Raw genomic sequence first — 26784 nt, forward strand, 5'->3', positions numbered from 1 at the left:
CCGAATTGGTTCCGAATTCCTCAATCGGTAGTTGATTTCATCAAAACTTTACGAATTTAGAGTTACGTATCACCGCCTCGAAGGCCGATGAAAACAAAAGTCCATGGTAGATGCGGTAGAAGATGCGGAGTGACCACACATCTCTGCGCATCGCCAAAGAAACAAACCGCTTGGAAAATGACTGCTAGTCGACGATTCGATCGCTTCTCGTTGAATTCGGTTCAATTCGGTTCGGGTTGAAGTGGCAGGAGCTCTTAAGTTGCTTTTTGATGAGTAGAGGACAAATGTAATTAAAAGGATTATACACCCGAGTAAGCGAAGTACCGAAACACGTGTAATTTATGCCACACTACTTAAAATTCAACAACAACTATAGGTATTTAACAAAATAAATGTATTTTATATGTTCAAAAATGAAACGATCAATTCCATGACCGGACAATGGCATCTAATTTAAATTATGAATACGACAGATATAAAATAACGGTATTTTATTGCCCAATTAACATATCTTATTATGTGATTAAGATCTATCATATGATTATTAGTATTATTACCAAACGCGAAATGAACAAAATGATTCGTATTTTGACTGTCTAGAGATTCAATTATCTCTCTGATTTAACTGCTTTAGTGCGACATATAGATTATATAGATATGGCTGTCAAATGGAGTACTGGAGCTAGTAATAACAATTAATTCAATTGATTGACATCTTTAACATAGTTCACGATGTCTCAAACAGTAATGATTAAAGTTCTGGAACAAAACCAGATGGAATATGTCTTTGAAAGAAACACTGTATAATGCTTTCAATCTTCTACCACGTCTACACACGTCACACGAAATCTTATGAATTCATATGTTTGTTTTGAATTATAATTTTAGTTTTTATCATAATTAAAGATTGATATTTAAAAATCTATTTAAATCAAAAATTAATTAAAAGAAAAGTCTAAACTACACTTAGGTAGATAAAGTCTATTATACATATTAATAATTATAAAAGTATTTTTATCAAAATTAATCATTGATATTAAACTTAGTAGTTAAGATTATTCATCTCATTTGTCTCATCTTGAAACAAAACATTCTGAAGGTTCCACTTCTACCACGAGTGATGCACACATGTTTTATTTATTTTTTTTATATAACGGGGGAAAGTGGGCAGGAAACTCATTTAATGTAAAATGATACCGCTACCAATAGACACCTGGAGCGTCGGCAATTCAAGAATTGCTATTCACATCATATATACCAGAATTGTTCCATTGACTATGCAGTCTGATACTGGTTCTTTAACCTTGAGTTTAAAGGTCATGAAAATAAGATGATAATTTTCTCACAAATATTTTCGTAACTATGGTGTTTGTTAAGTATGTTAACACCAGTTATATTTCTTAAGAATGCCCTGAATTAGGTGCTACCTTAGTTCAACATTGCTCCTCATATATTGATACATTATAAAAAATTATCAAAACTAGTTAGTAATTCCCTACTACTACTACAGCTAGTTGATACATTACGCAGGTCCTTATAGAAATTTATTGAAAAAACTTAGTTTTAATTTTAATGTTTTTTGGCAGTTTAAAAAAAACATTAGATTTAATGTCACAGATGCGTTATGCTGACAAAACGCTAAACTATATATTGAAATATTTAATTTAACTTTAAATAATACTTTTACTATAGTTTATACTGATGTTACTACATCAGTTAGAAAATTTAAAAAAGGATAATTAATAAGAATCAACTATTTGCTTCATACGGAAACTGTGGATTTTATTAATCACATATTTTATAACCAACAAAATATCGTGAAATCTATGTATCAATAATATAATGAAATTATATAAAACTAAATATAAGCATTTCAGAAGTCTTTGCTGTTTTCATTTCTTGGACCAATGTGCTAACCTATGTTCTCAGATGTAATGCGATATTATTGGCGTCGTTACATAATTTAAATACAAACATTGATTCATGACAGATATAAAGTTTAATGTAATAAATGTTGCATATTATGCATTAATACGAGGCAATATGTCAAAGTTGTTGCACTAGTCTTGCGTGGAAAGTAACTTCGGATATGCACTTTTAGGGAAGTATTGGTCGTGAATAAATTGCCGTAGAGCAGGTTAATCATACAGTTAAGGAGTGGTCGAGTTTCCATAATAACGAGTCAGACCGCCATAAAGTGTAGCCAGGCTGTCTGCCGCGCCTACCGCCATTAGTGTACCAGAAAGCGCTCATTTGCAAACCCTTCAAGATTCCGTAACATATATTAGAAAGTTGCAATGTATAGTCGTATACTTTAGTTATTTAGACTTTGACATTTTTTTATTTTTTTTTGATAGATCAGGGGGCAAACGGGCAGGAGGCTCACCTGATGTTAAGTGATATCGCCGCCCATGGACACTCTTAATGCCAGAGGGCTCGAGGTTTTGCATTAATTAATTGAGATATGAAAGTAAATAATTAATAATATGGTTTGTACATGAATATCTGCGTCAGATTACATTGGATTACGATGTGGTCTAACGATTGAACCGATACACACAAAATAAAAATAAATTTGATGCACAGCCGGGATTCGAAGACACAATCGTAGAGAATAAGATGTGCATAGAGGACAAATAGTATAGAGGATAAATTCGTCGGGTTTTGTTCAATGTTGCAGTGCACATACAAATTATGTTATAACTTATTTATGACGGTATCTATAAAAAATATTTCCTGTTCTAAATATAAACTGTCCCTCGCCACGCTAAACAGAGTTTATAAAATAGCACGAATAAAATATTGTAAGGCCATTTTAGATAACAACAGTTAATATTCAAAGATAAAAAATGCAATGGTGATCGTGGCATCTTTATGCTTAAACCGCTGAAGCGCTTCACAATATAAGTACCTATAAGAAAAAGCATTTTCCTTGCATTGGAATATCCCATGTTTAATATTGTTATACCCTATAAGACTAAATATGGCCGCTGGCGTTATAACTGGAGGGGGCCACTCCACAGTTTTCAAGGTTAAAAGATTACAACTATTAAAAAAATAAAAATTGCTTATTATGCTGCGAAGTGATATATTTTATAAAATACCGCAATGTTGTTGATCGTTTAGGAAGTACCGATGCGAATTGAAAAAATATTCATGTGTTCTATTGATTATATAGTCTACATACCATTAGGCCATTAGGTACGTAGTTAGTATAAAAATATTTACGTCATCTGAGTTCTCCTTAATCTAAAATGATCAAATATTGAAGGACTTCATATTTGTATGTTCTCGCTAACATAAGTGTATTGGATTAGGGACATGTATGGTATCTATACAAATCAATAATGGAAATTTTGGGGTTGGTAAGCGTTAAGCGATTTTCGACCCTAACTTTGTGTATTTAAATCTTATTTCTCCTTTGCAATTTACATTGTCGTACCGTCAAGTAAAATATTGGAAAAATTGTGAATCTACAAAACGCAGTTATTGGATACGAAAATATTGAAAATTGTAATGACCCATATTTAATACTTAATCTCTTTCTTATCATGGCCCGTTATCGTAATGCGTAATATTTGTTTATATATTTTAATCTTCATTCTTGGATTATTTTAGAGGTTTTAAATTCACACGATTGTAAAAGAATCAACGTAGCAAATAGATTAACAAAGCAATGAACACGACAATATTTACAAACATATTTTGTTTTAAAACAAAACCAGATTATTTAAAAAAAAAAGGCATCATATGATTTTAGTTGAACTATTTTTGTCTAATTATTTCGTGCTGTTTTCAATTAAAAATCATATTATAAGGTAAACGTATAATTAAACTTATTAACTTATGTCACGTTCTATAGAAAAATATAGGCAAGTTAAAAATGTAAACAATACTCACATGTATCAGGATTACCCAACAACGGAGTCCATTCCGATGCGACCCTAGAACGTTTGCTATATGTACTACTGTCGTAAGATGTACTAGCTAAAATCACCTTATCAATCATATAATTCATCATTTTGCACAGCAGACTTCACTTTGCGTTTTATACCGACAAAGACGCATTCCGAACTAAACTGTATCAGGGACCAATAATTGTAATAATTTAACGATGCGCATACGTACTTCGTGATAAAACTATAGGGTATTATTAGATAGTGAACTAGTGGAAAAGTACCTTTGCCGGTGTAAACAAATCGTAGGCAATTTTAATACTTAATAGGGTCGTCCATACATCGGGATAATGAACTTCGAGATAACGAACGTAGGAATGGTTGGAATAATCGCTGCCATTAATTAATTTATTTATTTTATATTGTATAAAGGATAAAAAAATTGTTGAACTGAAGTTGAAACTTAGTCCAAATCAAAATCAATTGATTTCTCTTAATTTTGTTACAATACATATTAATTTAAACTCGGCTTATTTATTAGTAACCTTAAAGTACCAACTAAGTGTTCTGTTTTACAATATGTAATTTTAATAAACCCTTAGACAATATAGAAAGCCAAAACATATACTTATTACATATATAAACAAACATCAACTACATTAATAGACAAATATGTATATTAAAAACTAATTAAAACAATTACAACAACAAATAATAAATTATACAAAGAATAAACCTGATTGTTACTGCTTAAACAAAGTCAGTCATCCCGCGTCTTCAAATATGTAAGCACTAATAACTCTTTGGCGAGATGGAAAATATCAATTAACATTAGTGAATTATGCAGGTAATTCACATGTTGTTGTTTGAAGTTCGTATCATTGGAGGAGGAGGAGGGATTCTAAGATAAATTAATGACAACAAATAGGGCTTAAATGCACTCTTCATTTTTTAAGATTATATATTAAATTGTAATTGAACCTATTAAATATATATTATTATATATATTTAATAGGTTCGCTCCATGCATCAAAATAACGAACTTGGTCAGAATGTTTAGAAAAAATTGAAAGATTAAATACCGCTTCATTTTATTTATAACAAATACAAACTTGCAGATTTTATAAGAGGTATTTTTAATGTAGAAGACAGTAGACAATTTCCTACTAATTTATATTGTGTGTCGTTTTTTTTTAAGATTTAAATAAACGTACATTTATTTTTAGCTTAGCTTAGACTTTGTAGAAATTCTACAAATTTGTCTGAGCTAAGTATTTAGTTTCATAATAAATCAAATAATATACCAAAATACTGATTGCATTTCCGTTATAATAGAAAATTGATCATAAATCATAAATTCAGCCTACAATTTGCAGTGAAACCATCGGTACCCATAATTTATTAACGAAGCGAATATTCGTGAAAGTGGTTTAACAAGATTGGCCAATTTATTGTTTAAACATTTCTTGGCTCCTATGAAAATTCAGTACAAGGAAATCATGAGAGTGCTTCTTTTGATAGTTGTATGTATCATTGCAAAGAAATGTTTTGCAGAACATTTAAATACAGACTTAATTTTAGATCTGAGAAACGAGTTTGGAAAACGGTATTCGTTGGTATTTTTGGATTGTTATAACGAAGGTATTTGAATACAATATAGCTAAATTTAATATCAAGGTAAATGACTTATTGAGAAGCCAAAGAAGTACCGTATATGTATTTACTTGATATTTTTCTATAAACAAGTAGATTTTTAGCAATATAATAATAATTAATTAATTTAGCTGTTTATTATCCTAAATAATATTTTTTTACTAAAATGTACATAAACAGCTGTATAATAAATAAAGTGTTTATTCATTTAAAGTAGGCACATTTTCATTCCTAGGTGTAAGATTTGGTAACCCTTTTAAGTAAAAAATAACTGTGTCAGGGTTCCCAGCTCTTATATAAACAAACTTAATCCTTAAATCCTTAAAATAACGTATTAATATTTAATATCTCATCTTCACTTGTGGTTAAGAGTTAGTCTTCTATCATCCTCTTGCGTCGATTAAATTAAATTAAGTTTACACTACACTGTAGTTGATAAGACAGCTCCAGAAATTGTTATTATCATAAAGTCAAGAGCCAGAAAGAGATTGACTCTCCAATGGTGTATAGTTGGTCATCTGCCTTCTTTGTCTCACACCGCTAGCTTGGAGAGCCATACTGAGTCCTGGCCTCCGAAGCATGGATCTTCGACATCTGGCTTTCAGATACAGCAGTTCCTTTTCCAATTTCAATGATACTTATTATGTCGACTACCTTCACTGCCTAATCTTCGTTTATGAGCCTAATGTGCCCCAGTCACTGGTACGGGCATTGTAGTTTTTTTTCGGAATCATATCCTGCCTGATTTTAGCCTGGCTTTCTTAATTTTGTCGTGTTAATTATTCGGAAAACATTTAAAAGTCCACGAGTTTCACGACCTTGACTTGAGTTTCACGAAGTTAGAATTGCACGTTATGTTATCCACATGTTAGTTTTAGTAACATAAATATCAATCTTTCAGATGAACTACGTAAAATGAGTTTGGACATTACTAAGAAAACGGATGAACCAATAACGGTGCAATTTATGAATAATAAAATGAACAATGTCAAACAAAATATAATGTTTATTGCGGATGTCGGATGTTCAAATATAAAACAATCTTTCGTCACGGTGTTAGATGAATTGCGTGTAAAACATCGTTTCTCTAATACGTTTTACGTAAGTTTAATAAATAAACCATATTATTAGTTTACAAACCATAAACTTGTTCATTTAATATATTAACTGCATTGTGTATCTGTCTATACGTAAATAAAATAAATCAGTGGTTCTACATCCTTCTTCTGGTCTGGGCCTCAGATTTCTGAGTTTTCCTTCACAGTTTGAGTAAATGTTAAATGCCCATATAGACAGAAAGTCCATTTTTGCACAGCTGGAGTTGGAACCTACGACCTCAGAGATAAGAGTCATTCGCCCTTGTGTGTCCATGGCGGTATCACTTACCATCAAAAACAACTAAAAAAATATTTGAGTAAATAGAATGTATAAAATATACATCGATCCATACATACTCTGTGAAAGTAGTCGTTCTTACAAGTTGTTTGTATTAAGGATGAAGCGAAAAAACTCTTTCGACCGCCATTCAAATGGATATTTCTAAATAAGCAACATTTAAATCTAAGCGACTCGGTTCTGGGCGCTGGAAACGTTCAACTAGATGAAGACGTTGTGTTGATAACTAAAAGGAAAGATATATATCAAATCAGCTTTGGTATGTTTATATGTCCATTTACTTACAGAAATAATAATTTAAGCGATTTCATAATAGTTATTTTCGCCTTGATTTGAAATAAAGTTTCACCCGTAAAGTTACGATACTCACCCATATAATTTTCTATGACATTGAATCAGAATACATGACAAAAAACGACAACTAAAATACTGTTGAACTAGAGAAATGTTTATTTATGATATGTATTAATTCCTCTTAGTATGGCAGGAATCTTCTAATACATATTATAATTTACAGTTTACAAAATCACCAACATTTCTAACTGGAAAGTTGAGCGATTTGGAGAATGGAGCGCAAAATTTGGTTTAAAGAAAAACCCAGAGTGGATAGATGTTACATCTCTACGACGAAAAAATTTAGGATTAAATACCATTAATGTGTGCTTCGTGATAACAGACAACGACAGTATCTATCATCTAACGGATGGAAAGTTAGTAAAATTTGTTGTTTCACTACAGTTGCCGTGGACAAATAATAGTTCGGGAATATAGTAGAAGTAAATTAATTAGTAATAAATAAAACCATGCCTTAAACTTCCTTAAAAAACACTCAAATTCGTGAAATTATCTTTATTAATAATTACATAATATATTCGAGCAGATCACTTTAAATAAAGTGATCCGACACCTGCGACATCCGGTGGCTTACAGGAAATTATACCAGGGGATCACGATAGGATAGATTCTTCGGTCACGTATCTCGGCGTGGTGATCAGTCCTTAGAACGCCTTGTCGTCCAGGGGAAGGTGGAAGACGCTAGACCGCGCGCCAGGTCACCTACACGATAGACTGATCAGATTAAGTCCGCCCGTAGGAGAAACACTGAATCAGTGCAGCAGGGTGACCTCCAATAGGCAGCGGTGGCGGAGCGTCGTGAAGCGCATCACATCTGCGCCTTCTACTTCTACTATATAGCGATCACGACCGCTCTGGCAAGAGCGTACCGAATGAGAAGAAGAATCACGATAGGCTTTGAGTAATGCGTCATTTTATAAAAGTATTGTGGTTTTCCAGTAGCAGACACATGTGTTTCAATGATCATTGTTAAGGTGTCTTCTTCACCAATCTGAAACAATATTATTTTTGGAAATTAAGTTCACTAGGTTTTGAAGACTTCTCTATCTAAGACTAGATATTATTTTTTTAATATCATATAATTGTCGCTATTTCAAACACACAGATATACAGTATTTACAATATTCTTAATGTACAGAGTGATAATATTAAAAATGGATAATTAGAGATTGTAAAAACTAATCTTAAAATGTAATAACTAAAATATATTATTAAAAGGAGACCCTTTAGGTAATGTTCCGATGATACTGGCTGCGTTCCCCCTTTGAATAGCTAAAATATATTTTTTTAATTATGTTTATTATTACTTTGTAGGTGAAGATAGTTGTAAATACAGTGTACTAGATGTTAATCCATATAACTATTGATATGACTATTATTTATATTCTATATAACAATTTATTTATTTTTAAATGACTACGCAAATTTACAAATAGCATTGTAACGCTTCAGTGCATTTAGATTTCAAATTATCGCAATCATAAGGTTATTTCCCTACTTTTTATAAACCAATCTATAAATATCTCTGTTTTGTGGTCAATGTTTATATTATAAGATCAAATCCAGACTGAAATAGTTTAAAATCGCAATGCTATAGTACTATTAAACAAATAAATATTATTAAGTAAGTTATCTACTACTTTTCTTTTAAACAAAGAACTGAATTGTACTGAATTTATTTAAATAGCTTCTTTGGCCTAAGGGCATAAGTCGCCGGGTAGGTAGACAAGAAAAAAAACCTAAAGTGCCAAAGCATGATAACTTTATCCGATTATAATGAATTATAATTATAGGCAAGATTTCAATAATTAAATCAAAAATTCTGCCCGTTTGCCTCCTGTTATATAAAAAAAACTTTACCAGGTCAATCCTTTCACATGGCGGGTATGGTGAAATATATATGGTCTAAATTCTATCCTTAAACAAACATATAACAATTATTCAAATAGATACCATGTCTTAATATTTGAAATACAAACCTGTTTCAGAAATGATCACATTGATACTATTACCAAAGTTAACTATCCGACTATAAATCATCTATTGGATTATTTGAATGCCAGCAAGAATTATATATTTACTGATACATGGGGATATAAAAATAATAATTCCTGGAATGGTATGACTGGATACTTGGTTAGAGGCGAGGTTGATATCGGAGGTAAAGAACTAGAAACACCGATGGAAGAATAAGGTTACTTCACTTCACGTTTCCGAACCAATTCGACTTAGGGTCCATCAAGAAAAGCGCGTACCAATTCTTAAAAGACCGGCAACGCACTTGCGAGCCCTTTGGCATTGAGAGTGTCCATGGGCGGCGGTATCACTTAACATCAGGTGAGCCTCTTGTCCGTTTACCCCCTTGTCTGTAAAAAAACAAAATAGATAGCATGTATGATGACACATGATCACGAAACAGACATCAAAACAAGTGACACTGATTTAACACTACTTTAAGTCACTGATTTCTTACAGGTTCTCCAATGTTTTTTACGAGCCAGCGTATGTCCGTGGTCGAATACATATCCAGTCCAACTCCAACTCGGTCCAAGTTTGTTTTTCGACAGCCAAAGCTATCCTACGAAAATAATCTCTTTTTATTATCCTTTCATAAATATCTATGGTACGGTTCTGTTTCTTTGTTAACAATTTTATTCATTGCTTTGTTTTTCATTACGCTCTGGGAATGGAAGAAGACACGTCCGGAAAGTTCTATTGTAAGTACATTTATTGATGTTACCTGTCTATGTATACCTGTCATGTATCTGTATAGAATTATTGAACCAAAAGCTGGCACGTGAATTTTACATGTTTACTAGTACATTTACACGGGAAATCCGCAGAGAATTCGATAATTATATTTTAAACTGAACACTTTTCAGAGCCAGGATTCTACTGTCCTCCGTCCAAATGTATCAGACATTGCGATTTTGATATTTGCAGCAACTTGTCAACAAGGTAGCCATACAGAACTAAAAGGTATTTAAAATAACTTAATAAACTCATTTCATGATTCAAAGTAGACGTCTTTATGTTTATAGATAAGTGAAAATTACATATTTGTCGAGCACATTTTTAGATCTTTAAAAGAGAAGTGATGACATTCCTGATATTGAGACATATCTTGAATATTTCCGAACTATTTTAACTTATGGACCTTCACGAAAAGAGCGTACAATTGTAAATGTAGCAGCAATAACCTCGCGAGCCCTCTGGCGTTGAGTGTCCATGGGCGGCACCACTTAACATCAGCTGGGCTCGTCGCCCATTTGCTGTTCAATACAAAAAATATTGACGTGGTTCAATGCACTAAAACACTCGGTTTTTAAATCTAGGTCATTGGAATAAAACGTGGGACATAGCGTTATCTATGTAATTATGTAAATAGCATTGTAAATTATAGTTGACTGTTAATGAAATATCCAGGTTCGTGCGAGTTTATTTTTCCATCTTATCATTAAAATAGGATGTTGATGAGGAGAGTTATTTGGTTACGGAGGGAGTGATTTTAAGATATATCTTATCTATAAAAAAGTGGTTTACCATGTGCCTCAAAGGTAGCGCGTCAGTCCATTATGAGGATTATGTGGATCAGATTTTCTTTCTCTTTCCGCAATAAACTCCTACGATATAAGAAAATATCGTGAAGAACGTCGTCGTATCGTATTGACGCTCAAAAAAATAATTACTAACACACGAAACTTTCATATAAATGTTATCAATGCACGAGGCGAGTCGTCCCCATGCCCCATTGGGGTTACGGTGCTTTTACATTACTAACTTCATCATTATCAAACGTTTTTTGTTGATAACGAGGTGATTTGCGTTGATTTTCTATGAAAACTTGTTTCGCAGTCTGCTAAGTGGAATAGCATCTACCTAATACAGATTAAATACATGTGTACAGGAAATAATTAAGTGCTCGTCATTAGGCTGGTTTTCACCGAGCACAAGCTCCCATATTTGTTTAAAGCTATTTGTTTTGTTATCGTTAATTATCGGAACTTTCCGAACAACTTATATCGTATTACTTAGGCTATTAGCATGAAAACAATACGAAATTACCTTAAATGCTAACATTTTACTGATCATTATATCATTTTAACTACATATTTAAATCAATTACTAACCTTAAAATATAATATTATTAAAACGAGTCCCTTTAGGCAAGGTTCCGAAGATACTGGCAGCGTTTCTATTGTGAATAGCTAGAATAAATCTTTGTCCGAGGTACCTACCAGCTCTTCGGTCTCCTGTGATATCAACTAACCTTTGTTTCATTTATAAGGCAAGAACGATACGTAAAATTAAACAGCCATCGTAATAGGGGACGTTTTTATAACTAAAAAAAGTTCAAACATGCATCGAAAATACTATTGTAATATTCGAGCTAAGCCACCATGTTATCAGAACTATAAATGTAATTATAAATTATAAATGTGATAAATTCAATGTTGCCTTGCTATTGTTCCGATACCTAGATTAATGTACCGCCCTTAAAATTCCCATTTTTTTTAAATCTACTAGTTTTCTATATCCATATCATTGCCAAAGTGATTTTCGTTTAAAACAATAAATAATATTATTTCCATTTCAGGTTCCCTCGGCCGTGTTGTCTTACTGCTGCTTTTCATCTTCTTAACATTCCTTTACACATCGTATTCAGCCAACATCGTGGCTCTCTTGCAGTCCAGCTCCTCACAGATAAAGAGTTTGGACGATTTATTGCATTCCAGACTTAGTTTTGGTGTACATGACACTGTTTTCAACAGATACTATTTTTCGGTAAACGTTAGCTTCTATCTTATATATAAAATTCTTGTGTCACGGCGTTAGTAACCGAACTCCTCCGAAAAGGCTTGACCAATTCTCATGAAATTTCATTCATGAAAAACAAGCAATAGTTCGTCGAACCCAAGGCAAACATTTATTATTTGAACAAAATATATATATGTATATATATATATATATATTTGCATGATTATTATTAAAAATTCAATCTGTATTTGCACGTTATATCAAATAATAAATATTTTAAACAACTGAAATTTAACCTAAGTTGTGTTTGTAGTTTTTAGTTTGGCTTGGAAGAGATCGCTTGAAAGCGCAAAAATAATTAGAAACGACATATATATTACGTCATATAAATGAGGAATGTATATTAGTAAATAAAAATATTGTACAGTTAGACTTAAAGTTTGTTGATTTTAGATTGAATCCGAACCAATTCGAAAGACAATATATGAAACAAAAATTGCGCCATCTGGTGGCAAATCCCGTTACATGACGATTGATGAAGGAATAAAGAAAATGCAGATGGTACTTATCAGAAATATCTAAAGAACAATCCACTAAACGTTAGTGGAAAATAAATTAATTGATAGCATATTGTGTCAGAAGTTCCTTTACTAATAATATTTTTGTGCTCAAATACACATATTTAAATTAAATTAAATGATACATCATATTAAATTCTTTTAACTAGATAGATTTCGACGAATACTATTATTTATATATTTTATAACTGTTATTATCATCCTATACATTAAAATTTTATCAAGTACAAAGAAAAAAAACATCATAATTATATTTCTAACTGATGTTGATGCTTCATATTAGTGAAATATTGAGTAATATAGATTATAATCCTATGTTTAGGGCCTTTTCGCTTTCCATATGGAAACCGGTGTGGGTTACAAGTTCGTGAGCAAATATTTTGAAGAAGGTGAAAAATGTGGCCTCAAAGAGATCCAATATTTACAAGTGATTGACCCTTGGCTCGCAGTCCAAAAGGATTCGCCTTTCGTGGAGTTGTTTAAAATTGGGTAATTAAATATTTGGCATAATAATTGCTGTATATTATATTTAAATTTCATATGTCATGAATATCACATTAGTTCAATTAAAATTACAATACATGCCAATAGTTATAACATAAAATGTATTTTTTGACATTTAATCCAGTAAACTAAGTACTATAACTTTTCTAACTAATGAATTCTAATAAATGCATAAATATATAAATCCCATAATACAAAGGGGACATAGTAGTCATTAATAATTTTGTATTATTATTGTTCTGCCCCTAAATACTTGTACACCGGCAATGGAAGCCAAGATATACGCAACAACATCTAAGGTCGGCAACGCACGCGCGAGCCCTCTGGCATTGAAAGCGTCCATGGGCGGCGGTATTACTTAACATCAGATGAGCCCGTTTACCCCCGGTTCTAAAAAAAACATATGTTGCAGATTCTAATTGATTTTATTATTTTCAAGTACAAAGCGGCTTCAAGAGCACGGTCTGCAGCAAAGGGAAAATCGATTGCTTTACGAGAAACGTCCGAAATGTTTAAGCAGACAAGATAATTTTGTATCTGTGAGCATGGTCGATTGCTATCCGGCATTACTGATTCTATCCTATGGATCTCTTTTGGCATTGACATTTTTAATTTTGGAAATCTTTTACGAAAAGAAGAAACAATCGCTTAAAACCTTCATGCAAAAAAATAGTAAAAATGCTTCGCATAGAAAAGCAGCAATTCTCGAGTAGTTCATTAACCCTAGTTAATATATATAGTAGTTGTTAGTATAGTAGTAGTTGTTTTCGAATAACTTTTTACGGTAGAACTGAATTGCGAGTCTGTTATTTTACTTACTATTATGGCATATATTTTTGCTCGAAAATACTACGGGGAAAGTTATTTGAATATCAAGTGGAAGGCTGTAGATATAGTTAAATGTTATATGGAGAAATAAAGCTATAATTTTTTACCACAATTGTTAAGTGACTAATTCATCAAAATATGTTTTAGATGTGAACTGCACCGTCTTATGAAAACCTCATTGGTTTATTATTTTTACTTACTTCTCTTATGTAGTGCCTTTAATTTCTATGATCAAATTGAATAAGATGTAACTTTCGTATGTAACTTACATAAATAATTATTTTCATACAAGTTCCTCCCACATCCTACGAAGCACAATTACGAACCTAATAATTATCGTTTAGCATAGAAAGCCACATAATACACCGATTAGTATAACTATTAACAATGATACCACTGTAATAAATGAGCCAGTTATTATAGCTAATGATATGGCAAGCTACAATTATTGTACCGATTCTATTAGATCGCAACGCGCCCCGACTTTGCATTTTCAATCTACATGAATGCTTAGAAATAAAAGTCGAATAGAAATGAATGTCTTTTATTTAAAACAGTTCCACGTTCAGAAAATGTTATAAAAAAGTATTCTCAGTTGTTGTTTAAGGGTTAGGCAGAGACTACGGTTCTTACATACCTCTCTTGCTTCTTCCACTATCATATCATCATACATTCTTCATCAAAATTTGATAACACGATTCGCTTTAAAAGGTTTATATGTTTTTTTTAATTGAAGATGTGATGTATGATATATGATTTTCCTCTACTTACGGTCAAGGAATTGTGAAGAAACTGTCATGTCTCATATTATATCGAAAATGCGTGAGGCCAACATGCCTAAAATTTCATAGGAGAGTTTTTTGGTATCCAGATCTTTGCAACTTAAATAGTTACATATGCCACTCACATGTATCCCGCTTCTATACAGAACGATCAATTTAATTTATTATTAGATAAATACATGTACCAGGCATATTGCTTTCATACTTGTCAATAGACAGAAACTAACCACTCACAAACTGTCCACTCAAGGGAACAGTTAATGGAAACAAAACTAACAATGCAATTTAAAGTCTTGTTTTTATTTTTATTTTTTAAAAGTAGTTTGTCTATCAACTTAAATGAGATAAAGATGACAGTGGATTTAGTAAAATCTTTTAACAAACCTACCGCAATTTTTGCTTTCATTTGTGAATATAAACGTAAGAAATTGTTATTTACATTAAAATATTTTTTTAAGCTGGTTGTTGTACGTATCACCTATATATAGCTAGAAAGCCTGATAGAACGTAAAGCATTTGCTTATTTTTTTCATGATAAGGTTGCTTTTAAAACCATATAAGCATTGTCCATCAGCTAAAAGCTAATTTTAAAGTAATTTTCAATGGTTAAAATATTTAACGAACTAAATATATTAACACTTTTTCATAATTTAGAAAACGAAATTGTACAGATGGCAAAATTGTTGAGCCAACATTCGCTCTGTTATGTTTTTAATAGTGATGATTTTAACAAAATTCCTCAAAATAAAGATGTGTTTATAATAGTCGATTTGAACTGCCCAGCAAGTAAATCTCTGTTACAAATGGTAAGTTTATACACACGTGTACACACTACACACCACATATATACCATAATCAAATTTATATATTCATGATGCAATTGTAGTATGAGGGTGTGACCCGTATAATCCCGGTCAATTTAGACATTCGAAGGTAAGTACATAAAGTCCGAACAAGCTGAAAATCAGTAAAACTGTTCAAGACATAATTATAAATAATATTTAAAAGGTCCCCATTAATCTCGAGTATGGAATTTTTTTACAGCACATTTATAAAAATTAATCAGCCTGAACGTACTATTTTAAGTAAAAAAATATTCCTGTCAAATTATGTTACTGTTGTAAGAAAAATGCAAAAGTACGTACCTACGTACCTCATAAGGTACGTAGGGGGATCGAAAATGGGCTGAACTGTTTTGAGAAATGGACGGCCGAGCCAGTTTTCTTCTTTACTTAGCCATCTGATGTTCTTGTTAAGAAAAAGCACCTACGCCTACCTTGTATAAATTACCTTTTTTTCTAGGCAAATGATACACATAAATTCCGAAACCCATCACGATGGTTTATCATCGAACAAGTTGAGAAACTGGGAAATTACAATTTTTTGTTCGACTCTAATGTTATCGTTGCTGAAAGGAAAGAAAAACTATATAGCTTGTCCGTTAGTAAGTAAAACTTTTAAAGCTTTTTGTTATTGAAGTCCGTTTAGCTTACATTAACTGTTTACATTGTTTATACACATTGAACTCTATTTTTGGATATTTCACCATGAAGGTTCTTTCTCACTCTTAATTTGAAATGTATTCTAATTTTTATTATAACTTTTTCGCATGGTTAGTCTGTGGGGTTCATTGCAAAGAGCATTGTATATGTTAAGCCTAATTATACAATTGATATTTTCAATATAATATAATTTAAATTTCGAAAACATGTACCAATTATAATACCTCATTAAACAAATAATATATACTGTATACTTTTCATTAATTAAAATTTCTCTTATAGTTTACAAATCACATAATCACGGCGTGCTAATAAAAGAATCGTTTGGCACTTGGACAGCGTCGAAAAGCTTAAACAAATCTAGGGAAATGGATAAACCAGCTTCAATGCGACGCAAAAATCTCATGGGCCTACCCATAGCGGCTTCAATTGTTATAAGTGATAATAGAACAAAGACCGAAATTATGACTTTAAGGTGAGGTTAAAAAAACAGCACTGTATACACTATTATATATAGTCATCATTTTTTTATTATTATTTTTTATGCACAAAATCATCAGCTTTTTAGCTTGATATAAATAGGTACATAATAATGCTTATATACTAATACAAAAAATACCTATAAATATATAACTATAACTATTTAGGTTCAGGCCTCAGATTTTAGATATTTGTTTTGTGACTTTCGTAATAGGTGCATGGGGCATGCATTAGACCCAAATAGTCGTTTAGTCGCGATGTTTTCATATCATCGTACGAGCAGAATTTGTTGGTCGAGCGGACTTGGTGCACAGCAAATGATCGAAGCCTCAGATTGAAACCACTGAGCCAAACACCAATACTAAAAACTGAATTTTAAAGTAACTTACAAAATAACTTCAAGAAAAGAGCGTACCAATTCTTAAAAGGCCGGCAACGCACTCGCGAGCCCTCTGGCATTGAGGGTGTCCATGGGCGGCGGTATCACTTAACATCAGGTGAGCCTCCTGCCCGTTTGCCCCCTGTTCTATAAAAAAATAAATAAATAAATAAATAAAATCATATATATGTCTATATTACGATATTAAGATAATATTTAATTTAATCAAATGCGTCACAGTTCATAAAATAAATTAACGTTATCAGTTAAAGGACATAACCTGCCCGTTGAGTTGTATATTGGCTATTTACGTAACTACTCATTGTTTTAAACTAAACGGTAATTGTAAGTAACTTGGCTTTGACGTACGAATGTGGGTCATATTTTAGCTGTTTTCGCCTGATGTCAATGTTTAGTTAACATACACAATTTTGTACCCTTTACCTTTATATATTTTGCAAGCTAATGCCGACGGATACATTATAAATAACATTATAAATAAGACGGATACATGATAAATCATTAATTCCGTTCCGAGCTCGTCTATATTGTATGCTTTCCTCAACGAATGTGATAGTGTGGTTTTGAAGAATAGCGCGTGCATTATTTTGAGTGAATAAAATACCTTGAAATTTGGAAAAAAAAATACCACTGAGACGTGGGACGCGACATTGACGTCACGACCTTGATGATCTTATGTTCGAAAATAAACGTATTTTATTATTTTTTCTTTTTAAACGCGTGTACATATAATATATACTAACTTACATTATGGGATTGGATCGCTTTGCAGATCGCAGTTTACTTATGTATGATTGTATGTATGTAGGTCGCTCTTTCATGGTAGTTGAGGAGGCGGGAAACGAAATTAATACATTTCCCTCAACCATTGGTGAAAACAGCAATAAATTGACATGTCCAATTTGGAAAAATACTTTAATAATGTCGATAATTATATTTAAGTTATTAGATTACATTTTTAGTTTAGGAAAACAAATATTAAAAGTGGGTGATAAATACAAAATAAATTGGCATTCAACGAAAAAATACTTATAACACTTAGGCGTTATTTAGTTTTAATTCCACTAAAGTAAATTGAAAAGATTTTCAGTTGAATGTATTTTTCATATTACCACCTTATATATTGAAAATATTTACTATCCGGCTCGCGACTTAATTTACTTAGATCTTATTATCACATGAGTATATACGCAATAAAATATAAGAAACTTCTCTGTTAGCCTTTTGAAATTATGTTTAAAATAATTGTAAATAGATATTTTTATTTGAATTTATAACGGTCAATTTTCTTAGCATTCAGTTTTTCAGAATTTAAATCACCATTAAACTAGTCATAAATTGCGTCAGATATTTTTAAAAGTTATATTCGAAGATCTGAAGTTACGTATTTAACTTTAGTTTTGTGAATTTAAAATTGATCGTAAAAAAAGAGTACATAGATGGGTGAATTTTATGTTTTTTTTTTCATTTAAATCACACAATTATTAAGTGCTTTGAGTTTTAATTTTCCCATATTAAAATAAAATTAAAATATTATAGGAACATCTTCGTGGATACAGTAGCAAAATCGGGGTACCGTCAAATTTGTCCACTGTACGACTTCTTGAACGCGTCGATGGTGACCATGTATACTGACACTTGGGGATATCAAACTAACGGAACGTTTAACGGAATGGTCGGAGATTTGGTTCTGGGAAAAGCAGAACTTGCTGGTAACGTTTACCGTATTTATCTATAAATTCGATTAAGTAATATCAAAATATAATTTATCCAAGCAACCATGAATGTCAGACAAAAATTAATGCTTCTAAATGTACATTTATGCCAGTTCTCAAATCAAGGGCCTGGCGAAAAGAACTGGCAATAAACTCTCCGTCACACCTTTGTAACTCCAAGGCTTGTTACAAAATGTCTGTTACCCGCAACCATTACATCATACTCCTCATCACATTTTAAAACAGTATATGAGTAGTAAATGTGGAACATATACTTACATTATTATGTTACATAGAACAACACGCACACACGAAGTAGCCAGGTATATCTTAATTCTTAATATACTAATTTTACATTTCAAGATATGTAGAGAAACATATGATTATATATTTTAATAATATATACATTTGATAAGTAACCATGGGCGAATAGTGAAGTTGTGGGGAACTGGGCTATTACCGGGGACTTTCCCGTTCAGACGTACACGCAAAAAAAAAATGGCCGAAAACAACCGACGCGGAAATTCCCCGAACAGTTTGATACACGCGTATCGTATATTAATCTCCCGGATTCCAGACTATTTCAAATTAATGATATTCTTTTAGTTAAAATATCGCTATTTTCGGTGGCGACTGGGAGCGCCCCAGTAGTTGACATGTAATTTTTCTACAGGTACAATGATATTCATAACAAAATCGCGGCTGGATGTACTAGAATATTTGGCGTACCCTTCTCCACCCACTACCAAATTCGTATTTCGTCAGCCCTCTTTGTCCTATCAAAACAATCTTTTCATATTACCGTTCAGGCCCAAAGTGTGGTTATGTATTCTTGGACTCATTATACTATTAACAACTATTCTACTTATCAACGCGTATTGGGAATATGAGAAGTTGGACATCCGGAACAATGTATGTATTTTTTAAAGGTTAATATTATATATATTATATTATTATATATCAATAATTCTGAAATTTAATAGCTAAGTTATCTTTTCTTAGAATATTTAACGTTAGGTTCTTTTGCGTTTGAATAATATAAATACTAAATATGATACATACCACACAAAACTGATGTTTTCTTATTCGAGTTTATTTCTCAACAAATTACTGATTAAAACCTATTCCTATCATGTTCTAGAACGATCAAACAGTGTTGCGTCCAAATATAAGCGATATTTCTATTTTGGTTATAAGTGCTATTTCTCAACAAGGAAGCTTCACCGAACTGAAAGGTTAGTACTAGACTTATCTCATTAATCTGACAATTATTCTATTTTCCTCTGGTCATTTTTAAAGCGGTAATAATTATGTTGTATTACAACATCTTTATTGTTTCCTTAGCTTGTTTTACGTTAAGAAAATGTATATACCAAATGTTATAGATATTATACCAAACTACAAAAATATGTACTGGGATTGAAGAATTTTGTTGTTAAATAGTTTTATTGTACATTACCAAATGTAACTAACACTAATTACTCGTTTCAAAGGTAACCTCGCCATATCGCCAAATCAGGTGCCAAGTTGATTTGTACGTGTAGTAACTAAGTTAGTCAACTCAAATGCTCAATGTAGTAACAAATTAAAAGCAGCTCAGCCATTTATTTTTTTATTTTTTTCTTATTCAATTACCGAATGAAACTAGATTAGTCAACACAGTGCAGTGAAAACCCTTTTAAGCGTCCAAATAGATCTACGGATTATATTTGTAAACTTGAATTAAATTGTCGACTCTTTCCTATAATTTTTAGGTTCATATATTACTAATATAACACATATTATAGTAAAGGAATTAATTAGTACTCTTAAGGTTTATTTCCTTACAATATTTGTGCATATATTAAATTAAAATTGCGTTATTAATGATTACAGGTACCCTTGGACGCGTGGTAATGTTTCTATTATTTTTCGCGTTCGTGTTTCTGTATACCTCCTATTCAGCAAATATCGTAGCGTTGTTGCAGTCCAACTCTAACAAGATAAGGACTCTATCTGACCTTCTGAACTCTCGGCTTGAACTTGGCGTCGAGGATACGACGTACAATCGACATCATTTCTCGGTAAATTTCGATACAATATATAAGATTTGAGGCTAGATTTTAAAGTCATTTAGTTTTTTGGTTTTTCAAAGTTTTGGGGTTTCTTTTAATTTAATATGTTCCCCTTAAGACACACAACCGTAAGAAAGAGGAATATATTCCAATTAAACCCCTTCTTGATTTCCCCAAATATATTTTAAGACGATTATAAATTCTGCAGTTTTTCAGAATCAATCGGTGCGATTTATGATTTGGCGTTTAAGTTACGTTTTAATGCATACTGTTGCGTTGATGAAAGTAATTTTACTTAAAAAACTTTTCATTTCCTTAGTTTCTTTTTAAATTGTGTTACAAAACTCAAAAATCTAAACGAGGTGAACAATGTATTTTTACAGATTGCCAGTGACCCAATAAGGAAAGCCATATATCAAACTAAAATAGCGCCTCAAGGATCGAAAGACGCCAACTTTATGAGTTTAGAGGAAGGAGTAAAAAAGTTACAAACGGTAATAAATAAATAGTCATACTTCCGCTAAAATATATAAACACAGGAAAATTTACACATTTTCCTTTTTCCGACGAATATGTTGTTTGTTTAGATGAAATAATGATAATCGTCTTTTAAATGCATACAATACCTTAGTAATGTGCAAAACCTCGAGACGACTAAGGGTATAAATAATGTATGTTTTACAAATAGGAAAGTGCAATATAATGTTTAAAGAACTTTATTTCTCATTACAAAACAGAAATATTTTATTTACATGAGAAACTTAATATTAATATGTATATATTATATACGAGCGAGATACACGTCGCCATTAACCGTAACAATTTTAGTCAGCTATGTTCATTCTAACATGCATCTTTAATGCCTTTTTGAATTTGTCAAACACTCCAATATTACGAATTTGAGATGGTAATTGGTTAAATAATTGCACACCTTCATACCTAATAGATTTCTTCAAATAATTTGTACGCGGCTTCGGTAAGATAAGCAAACTCGCTCGACGAGTATTGCGTGTCGTTGTGTGTTTGATTTTTTTAAACGACAAGCAACTATGGATTGAGTTATTTAAATTTTTTTTTATCAAGATACAGGTGCTATATACATACAGTTGTTTAATTGTCATAATTTTGGTTTCTTGGTAGATTTTATTAGTCGGTGTTAAAAAATTGTATCTAAATAATGATTTTATTAATTTATTTTGTAGTGTTTGTAAGTTAGAAATTATGTTTTTACATGCCGTACCCCATATTTCAATTAGATATATGAAATGTGGCTTGACTAAACAATTATAAATTAAATGACGTACGGATTGAGGAATACATTTTGATATTGACCAAAATCTGCCTATAAGTGATTTTAGTTTGGTAATTATGTGTGATATATGAAAGTTCCACTTTAAATATGTATCTATTCTAAGACCCATATATTAGAAACCCTTTAATAAATGAGTTAACTTGTGTTAAAGTTATAATTAATGAAATTTTCGAAGTAACATCTGTGTAGTGTGTATGTAATTGTTTCTTATTCATTTAAATAAAGATATGTTTATTTCTTTAATAATAATTAATACACCATTCACTTGAAACTGGCAAAGAACTATTTCCATAAAAAAAATTAAAAAATGCTAAATAAATTAATAAATACTTAGTAATTAATTAACTAGGTTGCAATAACTTATAGCGGGTTGTTTTTGCCGAATCACTTATTAGGATTTTTTTTAGGATATTTATTTATTAATATAGTTAAGAATGTTTACTGTAATTATGATTATTTTTCTACTGTAGAAGCCATTCGCCTTTAATATGAACTTAGGAACTGGCTATAAGTTGGTTGAAAGATATTTTCACGAACACGAAAAATGTGGTCTTCAAGAGATTCAGTATATTCAGGAATCAAAAGCTTGGCAAACGTGTCGAAAAAATTCGCCATACAAAGAAATTTTTAAAATTGGGTAAGTCTATTGTTTTTGGCGCATCATTTTGGAATACTTTCTAATTTTAAGTTGACCGTCATTTATTAAACGTTATATCTCAGTATGATATCATCTATATGCATTATATAATAAAAGCCTCTACAGATGGAAAGCTTTTTTCCATACCTACAGAAATATTTTCTTATGACTAAAATGAAATAAACTTGGCGTATGTTTTTTCTTAACCCCTTTAATAATGAATAATAATAGCCTTTATTCAGATACATTTTATATGTACATTTAAACAAATTTCCATTTTAATCCTCTTCTAGTGTTATTTGGCTTTTTGGCAAAGGCCTACTACAAATCCCGCCATTCCTCTCTGCACTGTGCCACTCGCTGCCATGTACCACCTGCTGTTTCTTTAATGAGGTCAATCCACCTTCTCAGTTGTCTCCATCTTTGCGTTTGCTGTTCCTTGCTTCAATAATTAAGGGTTCTTAAATCTGTGACACTTTAATACGAGTGTATTCGACCTTTTTGGACATTATCGGAAACAAGAACGTTATATTTATGAGTGAGGAAAAAAAGGACTAAAAGGCACATTTTGGTTTCAAGTGTGCGATGATTGCTATCATTTGGTTTACACTTCTAATTATTTACTAAAATAAATATGTAAATTAAATTATATTAGGGTACACATCTTGTGCAAGGTATTATTTTTTGTTCAGATTGATCAGGAATCAAGAACATGGTCTGAACGATCGAGTTAATCGGCTAGTGTACACGAAGAAACCTGCCTGCGCTTTCCGTGGTAGCAGCTTCGATTCCGTCAACATGATCGACTTTTACCCAGCATTACTTCTACTGCTGTATGGAATGTTGTTTGCTATCCTCTCTCTTCTTATAGAAATTGTTTATCATAAGCGAGTCATGCGTATTTCTAAAAATTATGAATAATTCAAATAACCCTATGGAAGATAATGGGAGGGATTATGCTGTGTTTTTAGTTAAAGGAAACATAGATTTTTAATTAATAAAAGTAATTATTTAAAAAAAAATATTTCTATGCGAATGTTCAAAGAGAAACGATTGTAGTAAGGTAATGTAAAAATCAATTTTTCATAAGCACAAGTCAAAACAAAAATAATAATATTTTACGAAGTTTTTAAGATAGTGATGTATTTGAGCAATAAACATTTAACTCAATTTGGTGTTTGTTTTTTGTTTTTCTCGACACAATAAAATAAGAATGATCACTAACATAAGAACTGATAACGTCTGAAATTAAAGGTATGTATGGTTTAAATTCAAAGCAAGACCGCTATGAGTCTTACGTATGGATTTTGACATAATACGTCAGTCTTTCGCATGAGCTAATAACATAGTCGCCCGTTAAATTTCGAAATGATAACATCTGAAAATTTTGAATGCCAATGATGTAAGAAAAAATAATATAGGAATTCGTTTAGAAATAACCAATCTGTGTTTATAATTTTTATACTCCTCTCATTAAACAGTAGCAGCACTTAGCTTTGCTATTGAGTTTTTATTAGGCACATCTGAAAGTAAGGACAGAGAGTTTATCTCCTGACATTTAACCATACTGCCTGTGGAAAAAAGATGTTGTGCGCTTTCTCCAACTTAAGCAGAGTATCCTCGACTAGACTGAACAGGTGCCTCTAGATCGGAAGTCAGCCCGTGCATGTTGGACTTAAGGGCCTTTACGACTCAGACCGGCCTCTTTTGGCGAGCGTAGTTCGGCTTGAAGTTGCTCTTTCCTGCGACTACCACAACGGCTTCCACTGCTGGTTTCTAAAGTTTATAAAGGAAAAATAACGTGGAATAAGGATCTGCGTCCAGTCTTACCTCTGAGTAGATAGCCTGAAGGCTCCGATGGCTAAGGTAAATAAAATTGTATATTTGTCTAGCGATCGGAATTGTTTTACGCCCGATCCCAATAATTAATCAACAATAGATATTATCAATCACAATCTCATGTTTGTATGCTTGGATTGTAGGGGTTAATACATCAAAATAATATTTGTTAATAAATTGAAAATGTTACTACTATATGTGGAGATGAAAATGTACTTATTCAATTTGTGTTACTTTGGATGGAAGATTTTTTATTTTTATACTCACATCGCATTAATCAAAGGACTTTTACCGTGATTCTATATGATAATATGCGGTGCCGATTAATAATGATAAGATAATATTGATTTGTCGATTGGAATGATAATTATTGCTTCAGTTTTTGTTTTTCAGTGAGTAAAACAATATGTATTTAAAAGTACTCTTTGTGATTGTATCAATATGTCTACAATATACTACAGGTATTGTTATAGTGTTTAGTTTCGGAAATTCTACGCTTCCAAATGTTCTTAAAATAAAACTATCATGCTCAATAAAAATATTATTGTATGTCTCATACTAATAGGTCTTGCAGCCCTGCGTCTGATTCTTGACCCAAAATGATTCTTTACCCGGGAATCCAATTTTGTACTCGATAAACCGTATGCAAAAAACCTTAGTAGTAGTAAGCTATTGAAATAAATTAAGTAATTAGACGATTGGCCTTCTGTACGAAAAAATATTTGTTTACCATGAATCTAGCTAGTGCGCATTGGACAAAACAAATGGCAGTGTAGCAATATTTTTGTATTTTGTCTATAATGTGCTTGCATACAGCAATATGTTTTTTATGTTGATCAACAAAATACGTTGTATACTTAGATGTAATCGCATTAGTCATAATGGTTAACAGAATTATTATATAGGAAATAATAAAACAAATAAATCGAAGCACTGTTGCTTTTAATATTAAGACTGTAAATTTCAAGTAATGAAAAGAAATTTATCAAAAATGCTTTCAGCTCAACTAGTATGCTACGCTTGCAGCTTTTCATCAGTTGACACTGACAGGTCATGCATGACAATAACTAATAGCACTCCAGTCGTGAATTGTATACATAAATATTGTACAATAATGAGACAGGAATTTCGGGTAACTATTTCCTTTAAAAATAAAGCCCTACTGCAGCTGATACTAATTCAAAGAGTATTTTGTTAGGATTATAACTTGTTAGATATTAAATTCTTAATGAACGCTCTATTTAAAAATGCGTATTTTGAATCGTTTTCTCAATAATGGTAGTCAAAAGCGAAACCTAAAATGTCAATAACTCGCGAAAACAACAAATACAGATTATCAAAGTTTTTATGTATTTTGTTAAGTATTCTGTGATCGCGATTGTTTTCCAGGAACATATTAAATCAAGCAAATGATATCTTTCAGGACCCATCTGGAGTAATTGCTAGTTTCACCCGTAGTTGTCTAAGTGATCCCGATTTTTTAAATCATGAGGTAGAGGATCCAACTTTTAGAACGTTTTATAGAGCTTGTACCATCAACCGTTGTAATATAGGTAAGTAAAAATGCACAACAATTATATTTGAAAAAGTACAGTAGTAGCAAGTTATAAACAACAAAAATGTTTATAGCTTTCTAGTTTGCTTACTACTGTATTACATTGATGCTTTTTAGGTGATGGTATACAGTCTGTCACGGGAAGCAATTTATCTCCAAGACCGGAAACAAATGCTACTAATTTACTAGTCCCCGGGACCGGAGGATCTTTCAGTCTGAAATCTAACTATCTGGTGACGATGCTCACTATACTTGGAATATTTATTAATTTCCAATAGTTATGAAAGCGAAGAGCAAAATTATGTTTGTCTTTATTTAGGTACAGGTCCAATAAATTATTATTTTATAAAATAAGTTATTTGTTTCAATATTATGAAAACCACTAATTTTAATTATTTCGCGCCATTCGTTAGCAAAAACTTAATTTTGAAATGGCCGCCATCAAAATTCAAATTGTTGTCATAGTTACAATGTTTGTATTTTTTTGTGAATTGTGAAACAATCCAAAATTATTGTGTATGGTTAAAAAACATTATAAATTA

The 26784-nt window shown here is 31.7% G+C and overlaps 3 protein-coding genes across 3 annotated transcripts in view; 2 read left to right on the top strand and 1 right to left on the bottom strand.

Annotated features, from left to right (window-relative positions):
• The window catches only part of LOC111000995 (putative inorganic phosphate cotransporter), a 35638-nt gene extending 31556 nt beyond the window's left edge, over positions 1-4082 (bottom strand). Inside the window, exon 1 of the mRNA XM_022270639.2 lies at positions 3901-4082. Within this exon, the coding sequence (XP_022126331.1) occupies positions 3901-4021 (121 nt within the window). The 5' untranslated portion in view covers positions 4022-4082. The remainder of the gene's footprint in view (positions 1-3900) is intronic.
• Positions 4083-4737: 655 nt separating this feature from the next.
• LOC111000994 lies at positions 4738-24008 on the top strand. Its single transcript, XM_045631517.1, has 20 exons — positions 4738-4743; positions 7044-7203; positions 7462-7654; positions 9287-9459; positions 9774-10033; positions 10187-10277; positions 11896-12083; positions 12510-12617; positions 12957-13123; positions 13578-13810; positions 15403-15554; positions 16051-16192; positions 16533-16725; positions 18670-18842; positions 19519-19757; positions 19987-20080; positions 20721-20908; positions 21283-21393; positions 22682-22848; positions 23541-24008. The coding sequence occupies exons 1-20, from the start codon at positions 4738-4740 to the stop codon at positions 23767-23769; spliced, it is 3267 nt and encodes a 1088-aa protein (XP_045487473.1). The 3' UTR covers positions 23770-24008.
• Positions 24009-25048: 1040 nt separating this feature from the next.
• LOC111000989 lies at positions 25049-26596 on the top strand. The gene is made up of 4 exons (XM_022270630.2): positions 25049-25148; positions 25689-25819; positions 26111-26240; positions 26360-26596. Exons 1-4 carry the CDS (start codon positions 25094-25096, stop codon positions 26518-26520), a joined length of 477 nt encoding a protein of 158 aa, XP_022126322.2. The 5' UTR covers positions 25049-25093; the 3' UTR covers positions 26521-26596.
• Positions 26597-26784: the final 188 nt, after the last annotated feature.

The sequence above is a fragment of the Pieris rapae genome, chromosome 15 (assembly GCF_905147795.1).
Source record: "Pieris rapae chromosome 15, ilPieRapa1.1, whole genome shotgun sequence".
NCBI classification, from domain to species: Eukaryota; Metazoa; Arthropoda; class Insecta; order Lepidoptera; family Pieridae; genus Pieris; species Pieris rapae.